The sequence below is a fragment of the Hippoglossus stenolepis genome, chromosome 18 (assembly GCF_022539355.2).
Source record: "Hippoglossus stenolepis isolate QCI-W04-F060 chromosome 18, HSTE1.2, whole genome shotgun sequence".
Classification (NCBI taxonomy): Eukaryota; Metazoa; Chordata; class Actinopteri; order Pleuronectiformes; family Pleuronectidae; genus Hippoglossus; species Hippoglossus stenolepis.
Window position 1 is genome coordinate 73,360 of NC_061500.1, and position 22,500 is coordinate 95,859.

Sequence of the window (22,500 nt, forward strand, 5' to 3'; positions counted from 1 at the left end):
TTTTCTCTACCTGTATCTCTATCTGTCTTTTTCTTTCTACCGTCTTTTCATGTGTAACTTGCCTCTACCTCTCATCTGTCTGCACTGTAGAGTCGCAATGTTTACCTCCTGGAATGCACAGACTTGATTGGCTGAGTGGTATCACGTGGGATGGCTTAACTCTGTGGTGGCAGTTTCTGTTTAATAATGATACTCTATTGTATAATAATACACACATAACATTGTCTCTCGGAAAGTTCAATTAAAACACCTGCAGGTGGGCTCACCCCACACAGCTACCTAGTGTAACATGTACAGAATGAGCACAGAGCACAGGAGAATCACTTCACTTATACAATCAGAAGCTCCTCCCTGCGAGGAGCAAATGGTATTCTTCAGCCTCTTGATGTCTGACCAGGTTGGGCAGAGTTCCTGTCTCAGATCTCCGTCCCAGTCCCCTGGTGTGACTTCTGGTGTGAGACAATCTGTCTCCGAGATCCCCTATCTAGCTTTACAACATCAAAAGACTCCAGTCCTGTATACAATGCAGAGTTCCCCTCACCCATCTCTATCAGACACACTAAGTAACCCCTGCAGTGAAGCATTTGCTAAGACACACATGTGGGGGCCATAAACACTTATAGTCCCCTCTGCAACTTTTGTAAGTCACAGAAACACATTTGTTATCTACTTCTTCTAAATACATATCTGTTCTTCTATTAAACATTACACAAATGCAAAATCTGCCATTACAACTCGCATGCAATTGGTCTGTGCGTTTCCTCAGCCGCTAAACCACTACCGTAAAGACTACAAAAGCTGTGCTGATTACAAATAGAAGCGCCCCGTCAGGTTTTAAATCATAACCTTCTGTTTTGGCTGTAGGTCCGGGTCCGTACGGGACGGCTTCTGGGTCCGGACCCGGACCGCGGTCCGCCTGTTAGTGACCCCTGCTCTATACTGTTGTTTATGTATAGTGTTGTTTATCGTATGCTGATTTTTATAAATCTGTCTTCAGAAAGGTTCTGCAATGTTTACAGAGGAATAAAAAACATAATTATGTTTTTGTAATTAAACTCAATCACAACAAGAAACAGGACACATTGTGCTAATGATCAGATTAATAGTTTTAATTACATTTATTACTGTTGTTATTATTGTTATAACTGTTAGTTATTATTAGTGTTTACATGCTCAAATGTTCAGGTAACGTTCTTCAGACTGTCCATTGCTGCAGCTTCTCGTTTTAGTCTCAGCTCCTGTCTCTTTAAGACCCCCCTCTTGATATAGCCCACTCTGCTGTGATAGGTCAACTGCTTCCAGCTGTTGTAGGAAATGTCGGTGTCCACTCTCACTTTATCAGGAACTCATTCAATCTCAAAATGTGTTAATGGAACGTTTTCTCTTGGAATGTCAACGAGCTTCGAGGTTCATTTACTCTGGTTTGGTGGGTGTGTCAGAAGGGTTGTCCAATCCGCACAGTTGTGTATATAAACCATATTATAAGTCAGTGATACAATAGATTGTAAAGTTCTCTACAGATGCAGCAGCTGCTGTTTCACATCCGGTGAAGGTGTTAGAAGTTGCTATAAAGAAAGAGACTGAAACATCAAGTGTATTTTATGAAACACGTATATAAAGTCATCGTCTACCTCCAAATGACAATAATGACCTTATCAGCTGCTGTTGTTACATTGTTTCTGTCACAAACCCTAACACTACATCAAAGTGTTCAACGTACCACTGTTAATAGGGTTAGGGTTAAAAAAATTCAATAAAAGTGTAATTTTGTTAAATTTTTAACTAAATATAAGAAGTTGAGAATTTAGTTTTCGCACTAGGTTGTTAATGGAAACAAAGGTATCTGACTAATGTTTAGTAAATGTATATATTTCTGTTGTTCCCTCTTTACTTCTGATACAAAAACTGGTTCCAATTTTGCAGTAACACACTAAGGCCTGTAACCGGCAGGTAAGAACTTATGTCTCCAACTGTTTTAATTATTTTCCATCAATTTTAAATTCTCATTTTCCTCATCGTGGATTAGAGCATCAGCTGCGTGTGTTGCTTCCTCTCTCGCTGCAGCGCGTGACCGCTGTTCGCTAATCTCTCTAAAACGAGCTGGGAGTGGATCTGACAGCTCTCTGTTCGGTAACTGACAGACAATTAGCCCAATTTCCACACGACAATTAAACAGACGGCATTCTTGGATTGTGAATGGACGTGACATTTTAGAGAACTTCTTTTTTTTACTGTTATTAGGTTGCAGAGGAGAAGATTTCTAATTAGAGCGTGTGTGGGGACGAGCAGAGTTTCTATCGTGATGTTTCTGAATATGAAGAAAATCAGGATTTAATGGGGTTGTTTGTAATTCTCTAGTTTTTTAGACACTCTACAAGTCACAAACATAGACTGTAAATAAAGATGGATGGCATGACAGCTCTGAAAATCAAAGCCAAAGTGTCTCTATTGCCTCTGCTGGCTGGCTGCAGTATACTGGCTCCAACAGTTCAGTCTTGAATAAAATAATATGTGGTGGTAAAAATGTGGGGAAGAACTTTTCTATCTTCATTGTTATTACTTTAAACAACTGCTGAACAGATTCCCAGTAAACTTCATGGAAAGATGGGACATAGTTCAGGAAATAACTCATTAAATGTTGATGTGGATTCAAACAAAGTTGTGGATTCCAGGATTTTTTATCACTTCCTTTAACATTATGAGATATTTTCATTGAATTCCTGGAGAATGTCTCGTGGATCTTGATGAAAACAATCAGACGTGTCTAGAGAACTAATATTTATGAGTGTTTGTGATTTAGTGCAGCTTGATTTAATTTTACTTGTTGGGCTTTGGTGGAGGTATAAGCTCTGCTGAGTGACATTATAGATTGTTTATGACAGTGGTCGAGATGTCTCACACAAGCACATCATTGGGAGACAGGATTACAAATACCACAGCAGAAATGCAAAAGCCACATTACAGAAACACAAACACAATGGAAATGAGCAACAACGGATGTTGACTGAAGCCGCATTACTTACTGCGATCATGTGAGCTGTCAATTGTGAAAACCTGCTCAAGCCAGCTGCAGCTTCAAATGTTGTAATAATCACTTGCTTTCCCTAATGTAAACCGAATGTTACAATAATCATATTGTTTGTTTTATTGTTTTTTACATTTGAAGAATGTACAGAAACGAATTATCAGAGAACTGATGCCATATGAAAAGATGTGTAACATGGACTATTGTTTTCTATTTGGTATTTTTCATCTCACAATTTTTTTTATAAGTGGGTGAGAAAGGAAGTGGTTTTCGAGGAACTTGTAGCGCTGAGACGGGGAAGAAGTCGGTCTTTTGTTCGGGGGATACCGCAGGTTTCAGAACGTGGGACTACAGCCATGGAATCTTGCCATCGTCTGCGGATTACACCAAATTGGATTACTTCCACAGGATTACTGAATCGTGGATCCCTAATGCCAAACGGACTGTGGTGAGACTGTGCGTTGCCGATAGCGCGGGTATCGCCGCATCTCGCCAATGTTTTTCCCCTGTTCATATTATTTCGCCTTAGTTTGGACAATCATTCAGCGGACTACTTAGTTTATAAATGCTGTTTGTGTACTTTCTGTTAACCCGGGGAACTATTGTGCTTTTGTGTGACCTGTTTTGTGTTGTATGAAATATATATCGCCGCTGGCCTTGTTGTTAAAGGGCCGACTGGGTCGGGTCTGATTCAATTAGTTTGGGCCTTAATATACTTTGTTTATCTATGAAACTGTGCTTTTTTGTTAATCGATAATTTTACCTTAGTTACTGTGAGGCAAACGCAGATGTTTTCTCCACATGTTTTCTCACCATTTTGTGTTGCCCGGTATCAGACATTGACTCAACTGGAGTCAGATTCGCCCGCACCTTTAAATTGAGGGTATTTACATTTCCCTTAGAGCTGTTTAATAAGGTGACTTGTTACAATGTGATGCTTGTGGATTTGAGGTGTTACGGTACAGGTATGTTCTTCTTTTGTGTGATCCGAACACCTGTACCTTAACACCTCAAACAGACAAGCAGCGTCTTTCTGTTTTGTGGCTTCAGTACTTATGTTGTCACTTTTGCAGTTGTGTTGTGGCTCTTGCAGTTTCTTTAATGCACTTGTGTGAGACGTCTCAGCCACCTTCTTATATTTTCAGTCACATAAATCGATACATTCTCATTTGCATGTTAGCGTGGTCGACAAACCATTGTCTCAAATGAATTCATGTCACTACTCAATACATCAGTGTGTGTCATCCCCTTGTGGGTGAAAATACTTCACACTGTAGACAGGAAGCTCAAAGAGTTTAACATGTGTTATGTTAAATCTGTAATCAGGTCGTATATAGAACCCAATCTCTTCTTGTCATAACACATTTAATTATAGTTTCATTATATTTCACCCAAACAGTTCAGTCTCAATGAAAAACAAGTCATGACGAAGTTACAATTAAACTGAACATGAACAACAAATATTACTGGATCATCTGAACATTTCAGGCTCATAAACCTTGTTCACTTTAGTCAAATGATAAAAATGATAAGAGAAGGAAAAGATACATAAGAAAATAAAGACTAAAACTGAAAAGAGGGGGGAAGCAGCAGAGAAATGATGATGAGGTTTAATTTGCCTGTCAGAATTCATTAGGGCTAAAGTTGTGTGAGACAGACACACACACACACACACACACACACAATGGTTTTAATTCCAGAATCTCATTTCAGATCTGATTAATTACTCTCTCACGCTTGACGAAGGAAATCAGCAGCAAAACTGAAGGGATTAACACACACACACACACACACGCACACGCACACACGCACACACGCAGATGGTAAATTAATTATTCATCCAGCTCGCCTGTTTTTGTATTAAATTGGGAAAAAAAACAGCAACATAATTATATGGGCAAAACAATAACAATCCATAAACTCGCTAACTGGGTACATAAACTCACCCTAACTCTGTGTGTGTGTCTGTGTGTGTGTGTGTGTGTGTGTGTGTGTGTGTGTGTGTGTGTGTGTGTGTGTGTGTGTGTGTGTGTGTGTGTGTGTGTGTGTGTGTGTGTGTGTGTGTGTGTGTTTGTGTGTGTGTTGCACTCAGTTGAGCAGATCGATCGAAAAGCATCACGTTTCAGAGACCTTGACGACAATGAAAATAACTCTCAATGATGTGTTGTTCTCGGCAAAAACTAAACAAACCTGAACGCACTTCTTCAGTTGTTCGTCTTTAACTGTTGAATGAATGATGAGCCTAATTTTCCTCTCATTGGTTGTTTTCACAGATCACACGAGCGAATCATGGTTAATTTTAATCCAGAATTGAAACAAATCCTTTTCTTTCCATCCAGATTAAAACACTGCTCCAGAGTTTTCAAACTAAAATGGGGTTAGGGTTAGTAGTATGGAAAACAGGTGTAACTGTGCAACTGCAATGCATTTAAAGGATAAAACATATTAATGTGGATGCAGCTTTAAAAAGTCTGGACCGAACTAGGTAGGCAGGAAATATTCACAATCAAACTATTTGCAATCTGGTTGGAAAATTCAGCAAAACCCTGGAAAACTCAAAGTCACACAAAGGCACCAGAGTGGTGTTGTCAGTCTAGATGTGTCTTAGCACAGGAAAAAGTAGAATTCAACTTCTAACAGGTTTGTTAAATACAGAGGGAAAATATGAACCTGTGAGGATACGACTGGATTCTTGACTCTAGCGTGTCTCCTGTATTAACCTTCACTGCTGGTGCCTATGGACACCGTGGTGGGCGGTCTCTCTCACACTCAGTTACGGTCCTCACATGTCATTCTGAGAACATATGAAGAACCAATCACAATCAATTATCACGGTGACAGTCACTAATGCTCCACGAAAATTAATTCTGACTGGTTTCATGCTTCGCTGTGAACCTGTGACCTCAAACCGAACGACTTCCATCTGAGAGAATTATTTTCTGTTCCGCTCTAGAATTGTTTTTCACAATAACTGTGATTTTAAGAAAATTTGATAACTTTGACTCCATGAGACTCTGGATACAAACACTGACTCAGCACAACATCCTGAGATCCAAGATATTTTGGCTTGCTATCTGGATAGTGGAAGGTAGTGGAGATGTGTCTTTGACCATTTTTGACAGTTTAGAGACCACACAATAAAGTTACTTTCACATAACCCACCAACATGCACTCTTGACCAATCCTGAGTCAGTCTCAGCTGTCAGTCATGTCGTCTGTTTATATATCATCAAATAATTAATCAAATCTAAACTGATCAGAAACACTTGAACAGTTGAACAAACATCAGTGTGATAAGAACTACCTGAAATAACAGAAACTATCGTTGACAAACATTTATTTAACATATAATTAGATTTTTAGTTTGGTCCATGTCCCATCTGCTAACATGGAGGAGAGGTTTATGAGCTATATTTTAGTTGAGGGCGATTAAGATGATTTTTGCTTCCCTCTTGGGAGCTGTCGTGTCATACATCTGTACATACAACTGTTCCACTGTACTGTATAGCAATAGCACAATTTTTACTATAAATGGAAAAACTGTTTTATAAAATATATAAAACATTCAGAATATGATCACAATTACTATAGAATGTTATTTGACAAAAGCAATAAGTCGTAATTAATACATATTTGTTAATCCACAGGTTCATCTTCTCATGTTGAGTTTAAACAATGAAGTTTTCATATGTCAATTTAATTAAAGAGTTAAACCGCGATATTTCACTTCCCCGTTAAAACTCAGATCTGACGGTGAGAAGTGACTTCAACCACTCAACTCAAAGCACTTGCTCATTTTCTGTTCAGAGGTGGCAGGATGCATCATGGGAAAGAGGTGTATGTATGTGCACGCGTGCGCGAGTGTGATGTCCAATAAGTACGAACTTCAACATGCACCAACACACATGCTTTAAATCTGTGTCTCGTTATAGCAATGTTGCCACACAACCTCTAGAAATTTTGCATTGTGATGAATATAGTTATAATCCCAAATATAAGTAGATGGTTTTTAAAAATCTTTTCAAAAAGTCCTCACAGTGGTAGAAATACCAGATCACACAAACACATGTTTTCAATTTCACCTCCATGCTCCCAAAACAAACGCCCACACACACTCTCCACAGACACACACAGTGTTGCTGTGAATTGGCTCCTGGCTTCATGCAGCGTCTGTGCTGCAGCTCATTGGCTGCCAATAGATGTTGAGTCCTGTAAACACAGTGGCTCTGTTCATGTGTGAGTTCATATCTGAGATCTGACATTTTTCAACTGGCTTTTCATCTTCATTGGCATCAGTTAAAGATTCAATCAGTGACCTACCTTTTATTGTCTTTATGATGCAATTACAAACAAGCTAAATCCAGCTCAGGTATCAGTCCATCTCATCTCTACTTCTCCTCTGCTTCTTTGCCTTCTTCTACGTCTCATTTTCCATTTCTCCATCTCTCATTTAAATATAAATGTACTTTATGGGCTTACAATTATAAACAAAAACATTATAACTAACACAATGAAATAAGTTCCTAATAATTTTTTCTAATATTATTTTTCCTATTTTGCTATTTTTGGTTTTCTATTGTGTTTTAGCAGCCAGAAGCAACAACTAATCAACATTAACAGTAACTAAGCAACCAACCAACTAAAGTTCAGTCAACTACAATCAACAACCATCGCTTAACAGGAACAAAACAATCAACCGATAATATGTGCATGAAGTCTTTGTAAAGGTAAAGTTACTCATCCAATCAGTTTATGATGTCATCCCAGGCTTAGACCACATACCTACCAGGGGGATTGGGTCCTCTTCTTCGTGTCAACTGTTTGATAATAAGAAAACCCTGGGGCACATCCTCAGGTTCTGCGGGTGATACCGCACCATGACCAGGTCCTAGGGTCTTTGGCTGACTCAAACCGCACAGCAATCATCATCAGAGTTGGGGAAAAGAAACTGCACCATCCAGGCTCCTTTGGTGGGCTTCTTGAAACCGCCTGGGACTGACAGCTCCAAGTTGAGCTTAGAAGGCAGCGGAAATTCCATGAAAACATGGTGATCACTTCCCTTTGTCCAGGTACGGTGCCATAATCAGAATCAACCGAGGAAGTATTCTTGTTGGAACTTATTGTTCCCTACTTATTGTAGTGGAAGTTGGGTACAGGGGCTTTGCTCGTCATTAGGGTTGAAGAAGTCCAAAAATCTGGTCTCTCGCCTACAGAATCTGTAGATTCACAAGAAGAATCTGTTTGTAGTGATTATTGTAGGTTTGGATCAACCATGACAGAAGCTTCTTCTCTTGGTTCTTCTTTAGTCTTAATTAAATAGGTTTAAGGAGCAGAGAAAAGTGGAACCTTCTTTTAAGTGAAAAGTTTCTGCTGCTTTAGTGACACATTGTCAGAGTTTAAGCTTGTGCTGTCACAGTTTTCCCCGACAGCAGCATCTGCACCTGTTTTCAAACCTGCTGAGCACATCTACTACAGCCTCACTGAACATGAGGCCTGATGATCATTCAATAGTGTCTCCAAAGTGTCCTGTAATCACGCTTTTCTTCTAAGATGAAACCTTCACATTTGAATGACCTCATGACCTTTCTCCCAGCAACACCCACAGGAAAACAGCAGTATTATATCTCTACATTTATTCAGGTAAATGCTACAGAAAGTTCACATGGTTTAATATTTATGATTAGAAGTAATGTGCTCTCTACTGGGGCTGAAAATAAAGACACACACAAATGTACCCAATGTCGTCACTGAACAGGAAAACGATGACTACCTTGGTCTGAAACCAGCAAAGACACTTGGCACTGTTTTATGCTGCTTTTCACAGAACAGAGTCTTTAAATGTTTCATCTCATGTAAAATTAATAATCCGTTTCCTCCAGACCTGAACCAGCTTCGCAAATGAGTTTCTTCCTCGTCATCTTTTTGTTTTATCTAACAACTGTGTCTGGTCCGTGGCGCCCGTCAGGCTGCCAGGAAGCAGATGGAGTCTGACGTGTGAACACAGAGGAAGGAGACGAGCTGTCACTTCGTTTATTCTGCTGCTTTGTCCTCGACTAACAACCAGCTCCACACAGGCCTCATTCATCTGCCTCATCAGCCCAGAGACAAACAGCACAGCTCATCAGTCTCCACACAGAACAGAGAACTGAAGAACTTAAGAGCAGCTGAGGCAGGAGACCACAGTTAAACTCAGATGCATAAATGAACCAATCGCTCAGCACGTTTGCTTTTGTATCAAAACTTTATTTATCAAAAAAAGAATCAACAGTTGAAATAACATTTCTATAAAAAAGGATCATGGGACTGTTCTACAGTGCATTACAAAACCAGCAATTGTATACAACAGTGTGGATAGAAACTTCGCTCGACTTCATCTGAGATACATTGCAGTGCTCATCTTCCTCACCACCATCATCATCGTCTTTTTTATCCCCTTCACTCACACGAACAAAATGTACTCTAAAATATTGCAGTCACTTAGCTAATTTGGTTATAATCACTCTCGAATTTGGACTTCTTTTTCTTCAAAGAATAAGGTCAAAGTGTTTTTATTCTGAGCTGTCCGTCCATCCGTCGGCTCCTCAGTCAAACAATGGCAATCTGAAAGTGAAGTTATTGTCTGTATGAGATAAGAGCCATTTTAATTTGGCCCTTTTCACCCCGATGAGATGAAGTCCTAATCTTTTTTAAATTTTTTGTGTCAGCCTGGAACTGTCTGCTCTGGAGCCGACAGAGTCGATTTCACAGGACACGTTCAGCACATCCCCGATCAACTTCAATTCCCTTACTCTTTTTGACCGTGTAATTTGTCCCTTTTTTGATCGTCAGAGGTTCCCACACAGTGGTGAAGTGCCTAAAGAAGGAACTGAATGAAGTAGCGTTTCCCTTTAAATTGCAGGAGCTGAGTCTACACAGTTTCCACCTAATCAGGTGTGGTTCCTGTTTCTGAGTTTCCCACAGTCGCCACACGGCAAGTTCAAGCCTTTTTAAGGACCATCCTGGTATTTCTGCAGGTTTAAGTCCATTTACTAAAAATCATATTTCCTTGAATGTCCAGTAGAGCAATTCACAAAATGTGTAGTGATATCCCAACTTCAAGGAAGTCATTTAACTGAACCTTTTGACCAAAGGTTTGTTGTCATCGTGTGGCAAGCAGCTGAGAGCAGCAGTTATTAAAACAAACTCTTAATGGTGGTGCATTCAAGGAGGCTCTGATAGCTTAGCTCTCACTAAACATTAAAACCCCAAGTCTTAACTCTAACCCTGGTCCAGAGATAAGTATAAATAAGTTTGATCAATACATATACAGACTGAACTGAAGAGTCTGAAGGTCTGAACCCAACAAGGTGTGATCATCAATTGGATCTTATGAATCCTCAACATGAAGTGTGTTCAAGTTTCAGCAGACCTTTTTTCCGATGTCGGATAACCCCTGAATGCACCACAACAGTTTGCAAACAAGCTGCTTCTCTCAATCACCTTAAATATGACAAATGATATCAGGCTCCGCCCTTTTGATACAGATACCGCTATAAAAGAAAAGCTGCATAGGTGAGGTCAATCTACAGAGTTTAGACAACAAACAGAAAGTGGTGGCGACTGTGTCCTCAGACAGACCCAATATGCTGGCGAACCATTTATATGTGAATTTATCATTTTCATAAAGAAATATAAATAATTTTCCCACAACATTATAAAAAATACTGAAACCGTTTAAGGCAATAAACTGAAAGAAAAAGAAATGTCTTAATTTTGTTCTTCGCTAAACTAAATTTACATCTGCAGAAATATCATCGCATGGTTATAAATAAAAGTTTTAAAGAGCACTCAAATTAAGTAATAATAATAATGATAATAATATATTAAATTTGATTATAAAAAGTTACTACTACCCTATTCATACTGTACATTGTAAAAAAGCAGTTCTCTGTAATGTAGTTCTGCTGCAGCAATGCTTTTTTCCACAGTAAAATACATACAATAAAATGCAGAGCCGACAGTGGAAGGGTCAAAAACATGAGACTGCGATGAAAAGAAACTTTGTATGTAGACAGATATGAGACGTTTGGTTCTGAATCAGTGTGAAAGGTTGAACTGTCAAAAAAGAAAAACTTTCTTAAAGTTCCCCTTATTCTGCTTTCCTAAATGTTCACATTTTGGGTTCATGGTTGACGAATTGACACAGAATAATTTGGATTTAATTTGAAGTGAATGATTAAGATTCACTGGACCTTTCCAAATAAACCTATTTTTTTTGTTTTTACATTAACTCCCTTAACTTGATTTCTTTCTATGAAAATCAACTTGTAAATGACAGAGCTCATCCACCAATTACTATCTGTGACACAGATAAGACCTCCGCCTAAAGAAGAAGAAAGAAGTCTGAAGTTCTCTTCGTGTTGGTTTTAAATTAAGAAGAAAACAATGCTTTTTTTAAATAACATAACTTGTATTCGGATCAACTGAAAGTTTTATTTAGTTTAGAAACCGAGAACTTTTCCTTCCATTTCAAAAAAGAAATGATGTCAAAATGAATACTTCTTTTTTCTAAACAAACAATTTCCAACTTTCACTAGTAATAACTCACTGATCTGCCTCCTTCTGACTTATTTAAAACAACACTGTAACAGTTACTGATGAACAGCGCCCCCTGCAGCCACACAGGATTAACGCTGTTGGTCTCTGTGTTTTCATGTAAAAACAAAGTGAATCAATGTGTTGACTCTGACTGTGTCGTCCCACTGGATATTACCCATGATCCTCTGCTTCTTGAACCAGAAGAGCTGCTGCTGTAACAAATCCACCAAACTCTGAATTCTTCATATTTCAAAGTTTCCTGCTGAATATTGGAGATAAACTCTGGTTTTTAATAGTCTTTTTAACTGATCTCAGTTCAGCTTCACTCTTCAACTGGAGCTGATGGTGACAGTTGAAGCTGTGACTCTCTTCTTCTCACAGGAGATCGAACCCACTCACCAGAGTTACATTGAGTAAGAACAGACGTTTTGGGTAAGGAGTGGGAATTAATGTGATGATCTAAGTAATTTAGAAGCTGTTTAAAGTTAAAAAAGATGCATTGTGTTGTTTTAATATTATTTTGACACATTTCTATTAAATCATCAACATCAGGAGAAGTGAGATGAATTCTCTCAAGTAACAGAAACCTTTTGCCATCCTTTACGTTAACTGGGAGACTTGTTAGGACGGATATGTTTTTGTCGTGGGGGGATTTCGCTGCTGAGATATTTTGAGAGACACGCAGGCTGTTTTCTGTGATACTTTGGCAACAGGACGAACCCCCGTCATCAAGCATCTGATGTGTCTCTGTTTCCAGGCAGCAACTCAAACGTTGCATCTGCGCTGCTGAAGTGACAGAACCGCTTTTCTTTAAAGTCTCACAGTTCAAAAGGGAAACGGTGCTTTCGGGAAAAGCCCTCAGCTGCGTCGACCGTCTCATCTGTTCCCTTTGTAATGGCCGTGCAGGAAGAACAAATTAACATAACACAGAGCATTCTAACATTTAACAAAGACTTCTTATAAACTGACTAAAAACAGAAGAAAAATAATTCAGTGGTGAAAAGTAAAGGCACGTGGACTTTCATTTAGCTGGCAACAAAAACTCAAAAGGGTAAACAGGTCATGATAATTGACACATCTGACACGCAGGATGTTGGCACTGAAAGTATATATATATGCGTATGTGTGTACATTTTAATAACATCTGTCTTGATGAATGATGTGGAACTACGCCCGCAAACTGGGATCGCAAACTGAGATCATCAGGATCTTAACATGACCTGATTTTCTAGCAGCTGTATGGAAATGCCGTCAACTTACAAGACTTAATCAGCCATTTAAATGTGACTACACTGCTTAAAGGCTTTAAGACATGGTCAGTTCTCTCTCGTGTAAACACCAAACCCATAGGATCATACCAGTGGTTTCCCCTCTTTTAGCTCAATTATATGAATCAAACTTTCCAGCCCTGCTGATTGTTTTCAAGGTCCTGTTTCACTTTTATGAATTGATTCCCTTTCCTTCCAGGCAGCCTGTGGTTTCAGGTTATTTCTTTATTGCAGAGACTTGGAAGTAGAGGACCCAACTGAAGCCAGTGCGCATATAACTTTCATTTCAATGTGGATTAGGGCAGTCACTTTTCATGGGAAACTTGAACATTCATTCGAGCATGGGCTGAAAAGTTAATATTCAAACAGTGCATAATCTCTGCAAATTCAAAATATTCTGTCTAAAAGCACATATGGCCATCTGATGTATAAATTTGAACTAATTGCATGACATGAAATATTTATTCGAACTAGATTTTTGGAAAAAGGGACAGACAGCCCTAATGTGGTTAGAAAGTATGTTTGAGTTTTAACAGCTGACACAGACCTGAGACCCTCAAACAATCAAACAGAACCTGAGTGGATTGTGAAGAATACATATACATATTTGATATCCTTCACAGTCAACATGTACAATATAGTGAAACCAACAGCATTGTGGGTCCAGCATCTCAGTAAAACTCAAGGATTCCTAACGACGGTACAAGTTAAATACCTGAGACTCCAGAACTGAAGAAGCCTCTTGGATGAGAAGTGAAATGTCTTCAAGAAACTCAACCAAGTCCAGTTCACCTGTTTTTAGCACTTGGGTATTCATGTACCATTGCGTCAACATTAAGGAAATCAGGACTAATTGGTAATGATTATGCTCCAGTCTGTGCCAAAAGTGCTAATTGTTAGCTTCTCTGTCTCTTAGTATTTTTGCATGGAGGGTTAGCCGAGAGCTTTACCTATCATTGCATTTACAAGACCGGGCCTGATCTCACACCCAGTGTTCCAACTGCAATACAAGTGTTTTGCTAGTTCCAGACTGACACAGCTGCCTCTAGATTAACATTCTATCCAGCTCATCTTGGTTTTTTGAAACCAGAAATAATCATATTAAGAGGAGCGGGGTGGAGCCTGACTTGATGGCAAGTTAGGTACTATCTGTCAATCACACTGTGGTATCCCCCCCCCCCCCATACATCCGGTGCTTTATGGTCTGTTTGACTCTAAATGATCATAATTCACTAAATGAACATCAGCTGTTTGAAGAAGACTTGAAACTAGAGACTGAGACAGAAACTCCTGAATGTTTCCTGACGTTATAAAGTGAGAAGTCACTTTCTATAGACTTCTATAGAAACTACCAGTGGAGTCGCCCCCTGCTGGTCACTACACAGAAAACAGGTTTTGAGTGCTTCCGCATAAGCTTCCCTCTCGGGACCTGGAGTCTACGATATTTTTCACAATGTAGTTGTGACGGATAAAATCAATCAGGAAGTGAAACCCGGTGACTGCTTTCTATTTGCAATCAGTGGAGTCTCAATCTGCTGGTCTGTCAAGAAGAAAACATATTTTGAAAGTACAAAAGTTGCATAGTAATGTTTTTCTAGGAGTTGATTTTGTGTCGATGTCTTACACACTTGATTGAGTTTATCTGGATCTGCAGTTCGGAAGCCCCTGCACTTTAATTTTAATAACAACCACGCAAATTAATAGCTGCCTGGAAGGAAGGAAATCAATATAAGCAGTGATGGATCATTTGGAAAATATTTAGCAACACTAATATCTAATGTCATTCATGATCATTTAACTGCAACCATTCCCTACGCTCTGCATTCAGGAGGAGAACAGGAGCAACCCTGAGCAGAATTAAAGTGTTGGGCTCAGAATGTCTCTCAGAACACGCTGATGAGTTTGATCCCCGTGCCGTCCGCCTGCCTGCATTGGTTCACCTTTCAACCCTGCGCTCGTTCTGCAGAGATGTTACCTTTCCATCCACTCTGTCCATGGCACTTTTCCCTGCTGCTGTAACCGCCGAGAGTGTGAGCTTGAATCATAATATTTGAAACAGTGATATAATGAATTCCAGGCCTCGTTTCTCCGTGCCCTCACTCACACATCAAAAGCACCTCTGCAGATTCACAACCACCCTCTTCTTCTCCCTCAGGCTTATTCTTTTCATCACAGAAAGATAAATATCTGTAAATTACATTACAATGGCTGGAGAGACAGTTCAATTTAGAGCCAACTACTGGCCTGTTTTTACCCCCAGCTGACTAATCATTTGTCATTTTTACTTCCTTCTTTCTTGCACACTCCAAAAATATCCATCTTTATAAATTGTTTGGTCACATGCTTAAAAATTAGGGGGGGGAGTTCTTCTTATTTCTACTTATTCAGAACATTTTTAAACACAAGGTTTTGTATTTTGAAAAACTGATAGTTGCAGTAGTATAAAAAAAGATGTTCACCCATTTGGAAGATCACTTGAATCATCTGACAACAATTCTCTGGCTGAACAAGATATTTTTACAGGGTATTGCAGTATTTAACAAATTAATCTTCTGTTGAGGAGCTGTACAAAAAAAGACGTCTCTTGCCAACCAATCTAATCTCAGACTGATTTGTTTCCTGCTGATAAAATTCTAGTTATTTAAGAAGGTGGCTGTTTTCTACATCCATCTCCTGTCTGACCTCGTGTCACAGAGGTCAAAACTCTGCACGTTTGATTCCCTCATTCCACAATTTTAATGACTAATGTTTAAGAAGATGGAAACAAATATTACATAACTCTTGGTTATGGTTGAATTCTAAATTAAAAATGACTGTGTGCAACTGTGGGCTGTGTTTTCATCGTTGTTCAAGCTCACAACATTTTAAAATAGTACTGTGCAGAAATGTTAAAAAAATCCTGATTTGAACAAAATTAACAGCTCTGACTTGACAACGAATGTAAAAATATACTTTGTGGAATATTTGTCATTTGTTATTGTTTATTGTTTTCTATTTTCTTATTTTCATATAAAAATGGAACCACCTGAAGTTAACTCAAAGCGAAGTTGGCAGTTTTGCAATTTCCCCCTGTGGTCAATCTGTGTCGACAGAGGTACATGTGTGATTCATCTAATGTAAAATTAATTTGGATTCATCAAACAAAGGCCCAAATACAACACACTCACTTCCAGTCAAACAAAAACTGAAACTGCACTGAAATATTAAGTGTTGTATTAGCCCTACCACCACAGCTAACCTAAACAATAACAATCATTATAATTATAATAACCTATTATATTCCTGTTGCTATAACACCTTGACAATTGACTATTTCATTAGAGTGATGCCAGATTCCCATTCAATCTTACTTGGACAGGGAATGACGCAGGTGTGGAGAGTCGTTAGTCCCATTTCTTCCAAGATCCTGATTGATTTTAAACTAAAATCAAAGTAATCTTTGTTTTTAATTATCAATTAAGACCAAACACTCACTTGTGAGGTTTCATTTTCTATCTCTTTCTCTACATGATGTATTTTGATGGCACTCAAAATCTATTTCTATGAACAACCTTGCCTCATAAAATGCTCCTTCATAGTCAAAGCAGCATGCACTTCCACACTCCAGCCAGCAGGGGGTGACCATGGGCTTAATGTGACATACACATAGTTCAACTTGGCGGAACAAGGTTTCTTAGTACCATCCCAAGCCGAACCTTCATTTGTCCACAAAGGGATGGTTTCAACCAATCAAAATCCAGATATCTTTCAAAATTTGATGTTTGGGGGTGAGACAGAGTTAAACAAGGAGCAAAAACAAAGAAAGTCACAAGAAGTTTTCCATTATGGGAATTTGACAACACAAGTCCTTGTAGGAACATGGTGTTTGTATCCGGGGTAAGGAGAGAAAATACTTCATCAAGAACAGCAAGATCGTGGGAGTCTATAGAGGTTTTGATAAAGTCCTTATAGAGTAGATTCAGGTAGATCCTGAGCCAGATGATTCAGACAAGTACAGAAGGTTCAAATACTCTTTTAACCTCAGGATCCAGATGTGGAAGGGCTGCATGAGGGATGAATGATGGATGGTTCAATGAAATCACACTGTCCACTTCAAGAGTGGAACAACAACAACGTATGGCCAAGAAATGCCAGTAAGGATCCTCACACATGACCGCAACAGACATCCTTGGATCCAGGTAAGAAACATTTTAAGTTTGTTGAAACTTTGGTGGCTGAGGATGTGTTCGTTCTTTCATAATGTAGGTCCTGGTACTTTTAAAAAATATATATACACATCCTGTAACTGCACAAAGAGGAAGTACCCAAAAGAAAAGTGTTGAAAATACGAGTACTTCCAACAGTAACGAAAAATAAGTTAAGTATAGTCACAGTAACTGAGTTGTGCAGAACTCAGCTGAGGAGGACGCTAATAAATACCACAAAGAAGACGAACAGGAGGGCTCGTATAAATGTATCTTCTTTTTTTGTGAAAATTCTTTCCTCCTGTTTTTTTATGTCAAGACGCTAGGCATTGGGTTTTCTAGTTTTGTGATTAAGGTCGAAGGGTCTTTCAAGGGGTTTCAGTTTGAACTCCTAAAGAAGCCCTTCAATCCTTCTCCTGTTCGGTCAGTTCATGTTGTGCTGCTGTAGAGTTTATTCTGTGTTACCTTTTGTCCAATCTCGGTCCCAAACAGCAGACACAAGCCCAGACCAGTAGAAACCAAACAAACTCAACCAAGCAGAGAGGCAGGTTCCACAGAGATCTTTTCAAACCTAGATTGGCCCATTGCTGCTAGCAAAAAGACAGCAGGTGACATCAAGGCTTGAAGAAGGGTTCCAGACTGGACTGTGACATAGGGCTGGGCCTGGCGGGGGTCAAAGGTTAGAAGGCTGAACCAGTAATAGCATTGAGCTGCTTCATCAGTCCCTCTAGACTGGCCATCTGCTCAGACAGATCGTCCTGCTCGTAAACCTGAAAGACAACAAGTAGAGGTTACATGTAAGTGTTAGAAATTCCGTCCTGAATGCCTGTGTGGTATTAGAGATTTAGAGATTCAGGGTTAGCCGACTGGGCTTTAACAGGAGGGAGTTGAGACAGGAGCTAAAACCAAGTTTTGAGACAGAGGCTGAAAAGAGGAGCTGCAGCAATGGACAGTCTGAGTACAGTGATGTGTTTTCTGAACATTAGAGCATGTAAACATTTTACAATAATAACCCTAATTAACATTGTCAACCTGAATATGAACAGAATGTCTCCTTTAATAATTCAAACCATTCAACGAGGAAGCATCAGGGAAGATGCTGTTCCCCTAAAGCGTCTTTAGGTCTTACAGGTGGAAGAGGTGGAAGAGTGAGACACAGTGATATTGTGCATGTTTACAAAATGCTGGAGCTGTAGTTACAAAGGACAGGACACAGTCGCAATGTGAACGGCTGCACTTTAATCCTGCAGATACTCTGTGATCACTGTGTAATGGTGTGTTTGGTTCAGCTATACAAACTGTCACCTCTGAGTGGACCGGCTAAAGTGCCTCCATCTGTGGTGTGTGTGTGTGTGTGTGTGTGTGTGTGTGTGTGTGTGTGTGTGTGTGTGTGTGTGTGTGTGTGTGTGTGTGTGTGTGTGTGTGTGTGTGTGTGTGTGTGTGTGTGTGTGTGTGTGCGCGTCAGACAGTCCAACAGTCAAGTGCCCATCTCTTCCATATACACGCTGTGTGTTATATTGAGCGTGGCTTTCGTGCAGATTTTGTCCTTGCAGTAAAAAAAAATTCAATATTCTGCTCAGGGCTGTGGAAAACCGATAACGGCAAACATATTTCTCACACACCAAAGGTCTGTATTAATGCACAAACCTTCCATTATAATACATTGATCCTGCATAAATATGAGCTCTACGGAGAAGAGTCACTGCCATGAAGTGCAGCTACTGTAAAAGTGTTCCTAAAATTAAGTTCTTGGAAATTAATGTTAAAACTATATGGTCTACTGTTTGTCTTGTATTTAGGGACATTTGTATTTACAGGACTTGTTTATAGACTGTGTTTCAACCCAACAACCTCCGTTTCAACCCTGATAGAGTTGAGCTGATAAATCTGTCTGGTCCAGTTGAAGCTTTTAACCTGACCACACAGTCATGTTGGGTCAGTGTTCGACTGGTTTCTGCCTTAGGACAACGTCACTCTCCCTCCAGTCATATATAGATTTGTATATCGCCTTCATTTAACTCATCAGTGAGGCTCGATAACAACGGGACTCAGACAGTTAAACATTCGTGATCAACCAGCAGCAGCCAGTTCACCAGCAAAAAGCCAACACACACCGACTGCTTTTTCTAGTCCTAAATGTGTAAAACATAAGGTAATTGGGTCATGTAATCAGGAATAATTTAGTGATGTTGAAGATGCTGCACAGTATCAGTGCTATAAACTGTGAGTACAAGCCAACATGCTGGCGTGCACATTTCATACGAGTACAGGTGATAAAATATATATATATGAGTTGATTAACAGACTCAAACATTAAATTATAAGGTCCTTAACTGGGACAACATAAAGTCCAAAGACTTTGACTCTGCATAGTTTTAAACCCATGTGGTTCTTTAACCGATGACAAATCAATGATTCTGGACAAACAGCAGCGGTTAGCTTGTGCTTTATCTGTCTGTCACACACACAGTGATCTCTTGACCTTTTACTTTCACTCTGAATGAGACCATAAAAACTCCAGGAGTCACACACTACCTGGTATTTTCCACTTTCCATGGACAAAAAGGCTTCTGTAAAAATCATAAAAGTGTAAAAGTGTAACCTCACACAACGTCTGACCTCATCTCATTTGTTGACCTGTGACAGGAGAGTTTCACTGAGCCTGTAAAAGCTTCATCGATGGGATAAAACGCCTGTTGATGTTTGTGCTCAGGTACCTGTCGTCCTGCTGACCTGATTCACACGCCACTGTAATCAGACAGTGATTCAACACAACACAGCACAGGTTTCACACCGATGCATATTCATTAAAAAAAATCTGTTTCCATGTCGCAACATTCTCAAAAATGTCACCGTTGAACAGCAACAGTGTTAAACTGTTAAATGTCATGGTTGTATTACCTCGGCCGAGAACTTTAAGTTTTCACCCGTTTCACCTTGTTTCTCAGCAGGATGACGCAAAAACTATTGATCAGATTCCCACAGAATTTAGTGGAAAGTTGGGACACGAGTCTAAACAGAAAATTATGTTGTGGATAAGGACAAAGGGGCAGATTTAGGATTTCTTATCACTTTCAATACCATTGTGATTTTGTACTTTACACACACACACACACACTTGCCTGAAATACATAGAGCAAAACATGAAGATTTAAACTTGTTGGACGGTAAAGATACCAGTCTTTCACACACAAATTATTATCTGCATTCATGGCTAATGATATGAAAACTTTCTATACAAAAGACTACGAAAAAAAATATTTAAGTTGTTGGAAACCACGACCCTACTCAATGTTTTCATCTGTGTTTGTTTGTTAGTTCGCACAATTACTCAAAAAAACTCATTTCCACAACATTCTGTGGAGGGGTGGAGGACGACCAGAAACATAATCCATTTAATGTTGTTGCAGACCTGAATAAATGGGCGGATCCAGGTCTTTAGTTTCACTTTCTTTGTAGTGTTTCCCACAGAACTAACCCGAAGCCTGTGGTGGTAGTACGGTGCATGTGAAGGTCACTACCACGTATAACAGAGTCTGAGTAATAAACAAACTCAAGAGGTAAAGACAAGTTTTCACATGAAAGAAAGAACTGGATTGATGCCTCTTATGGGTAAGTGCAAAACTCCAGCTTAAATTATAGATAGATTAGATAGAACTTTATTTATCCACACGTCGTGGAAATTCACTTGACTATAAGGTCTCATCGTCTGTGCAGTCGTTAATAACTTTATGGATGATTGTGAGCACGGAACAAAAAGCTGCACACAAATATACAATACAAACATCACTGACGTTATTCCGACAATTGTGTTGATACATTATAAAACTGCACAAATTGGAATATGATCATGTTTAGAGAATTAATGGGAAAAACTGCCATTTTGGACATTAGCCTTTCTAGTTATGATTATTATTATTTATTTTTCCATGATTACAATTAATAATACAATGTTTATTATGCAGAAAAGATGTTTACATTTCACGTTAAAATTATATTTATGTTCTAAATAAAATATCCATATATTTGGTTGTGTTTGTGTTTTATTTTTATTTGTAGTTATTTACAACACAATCTATGGTTAAAATGTAAAATATCAGACTTCAGTAATATTTATTAGTCTGAATTGTTTGATGATATCCTAGGAATAAGTGACCATTTTTAAAAATATATCTCAGAGCCAATGTTGGTACTTAAATGTTTACTTCCTAATGTCTGCCCCCAATCATCGCGATTAGTCAGGCTGTAATTAATACACAGCTTAACTTAGTCCCCGAAAATTGCATTTCCTCCTGTTCGAGTTCATATTTGATATTAAAAACCCTCAAGCTGTTTTATGAAATTATTGAGTCTTTAAAGGAAATTAAACTATCCATCTGTAAGTCGGTTTTGAAGATTCATATCTTAAGTAGGAACCGAGCAGCTCTGTGCTGAGAGGGAACATTTTCCATATTGCACCATCCTGCTGTGCTACTTTCAAATATGTCACCGCTCTAACAACATAATAAAAGCACTGCAGTGACTTTACTCACAGTGTGTGTGTCACAGTCTATTAACTGTGTGTGTGTGTGTGTGTGTGTGTGTGTGTGTGTGTGTGTGTGTGTGTGTGTGTGTGTGTGTGTGTGGGGCGAGGATGAGATGGATAGGCCAGGGGGCTGATGGGAAAAGACCAGATCAATTACAGAGATAGAGGAGCAGATGAAGAGAAAGACCTGCTGACCTTTATCACTCTCTCTCCTCTGAACCATCTTTCCATCTCATTTTCTCCACTCTTCCTTATCAGATCACCCTGCCCTCTTTTTTGTCTCTCCTCTCATCTTCTGTCTCCTTCACTCCTCCTTTCCTCTCCCCTCTTCATCTCCTCTCCTCTTCTTTTCTGTTATATCTCACCTTTCCTCATCCTTCTTCCCCCTGGAGCATCCCTCTCTCTTCCTGTTGCTAGGGCGACTCCCCCTGCTTGTCTACCTTTTTGTTCCACCTTTCTTTTCTCCCTTACATCTCTCCTCTCGTCGTTTTATTTCCTTTCTTCCTCTCTTTTCCTGGTCTGACCCTCCTGAAGAATTCCTCTCTTCCCGTTGCCGTGGTGACGCCTCCTCTTGTCCCATTGTCATTGAGTCACACATGAATATTTAACAACTCCTGACGTCCAGCATCCCTCCACATCATCTTCTGTCATTTATCTCATTCCTTGTCCTCTTCTGCCTTCCCTCCTCCTCCCTTCATCCATTTCTCTCCCTCCTCCTCTCTCCCTGTTTGCTTTCATTCATCAGTTCTCCAGTCTCATCTCATCCTCTTCTCCACCTTTTCTCTTTCCCATTTTCAGCCTCCACAGCTAATTTCCCGCACCCACTTCCCCTCCACCATTTTTTTCTACACCCATCCTCGCATCCTCTCTCTTCTTCCCTCCCTTTTCCATTCCTCTCCCCTCACAGTTTTTATTTGTCTT

General features: G+C 39.4%; 1 protein-coding gene across 1 annotated transcript in view; it reads right to left on the bottom strand.

The window, feature by feature from the left end:
- Positions 1-14,156: 14,156 nt before the first annotated feature.
- The window catches only part of dcc (DCC netrin 1 receptor), a 134,980-nt gene continuing 126,636 nt past the window's right edge, over positions 14,157-22,500 (bottom strand). The window contains exon 30 of the mRNA XM_047344530.1: positions 14,157-17,824. Within this exon, the coding sequence (XP_047200486.1) occupies positions 17,735-17,824 (90 nt within the window). The 3' untranslated portion in view covers positions 14,157-17,734. The remainder of the gene's footprint in view (positions 17,825-22,500) is intronic.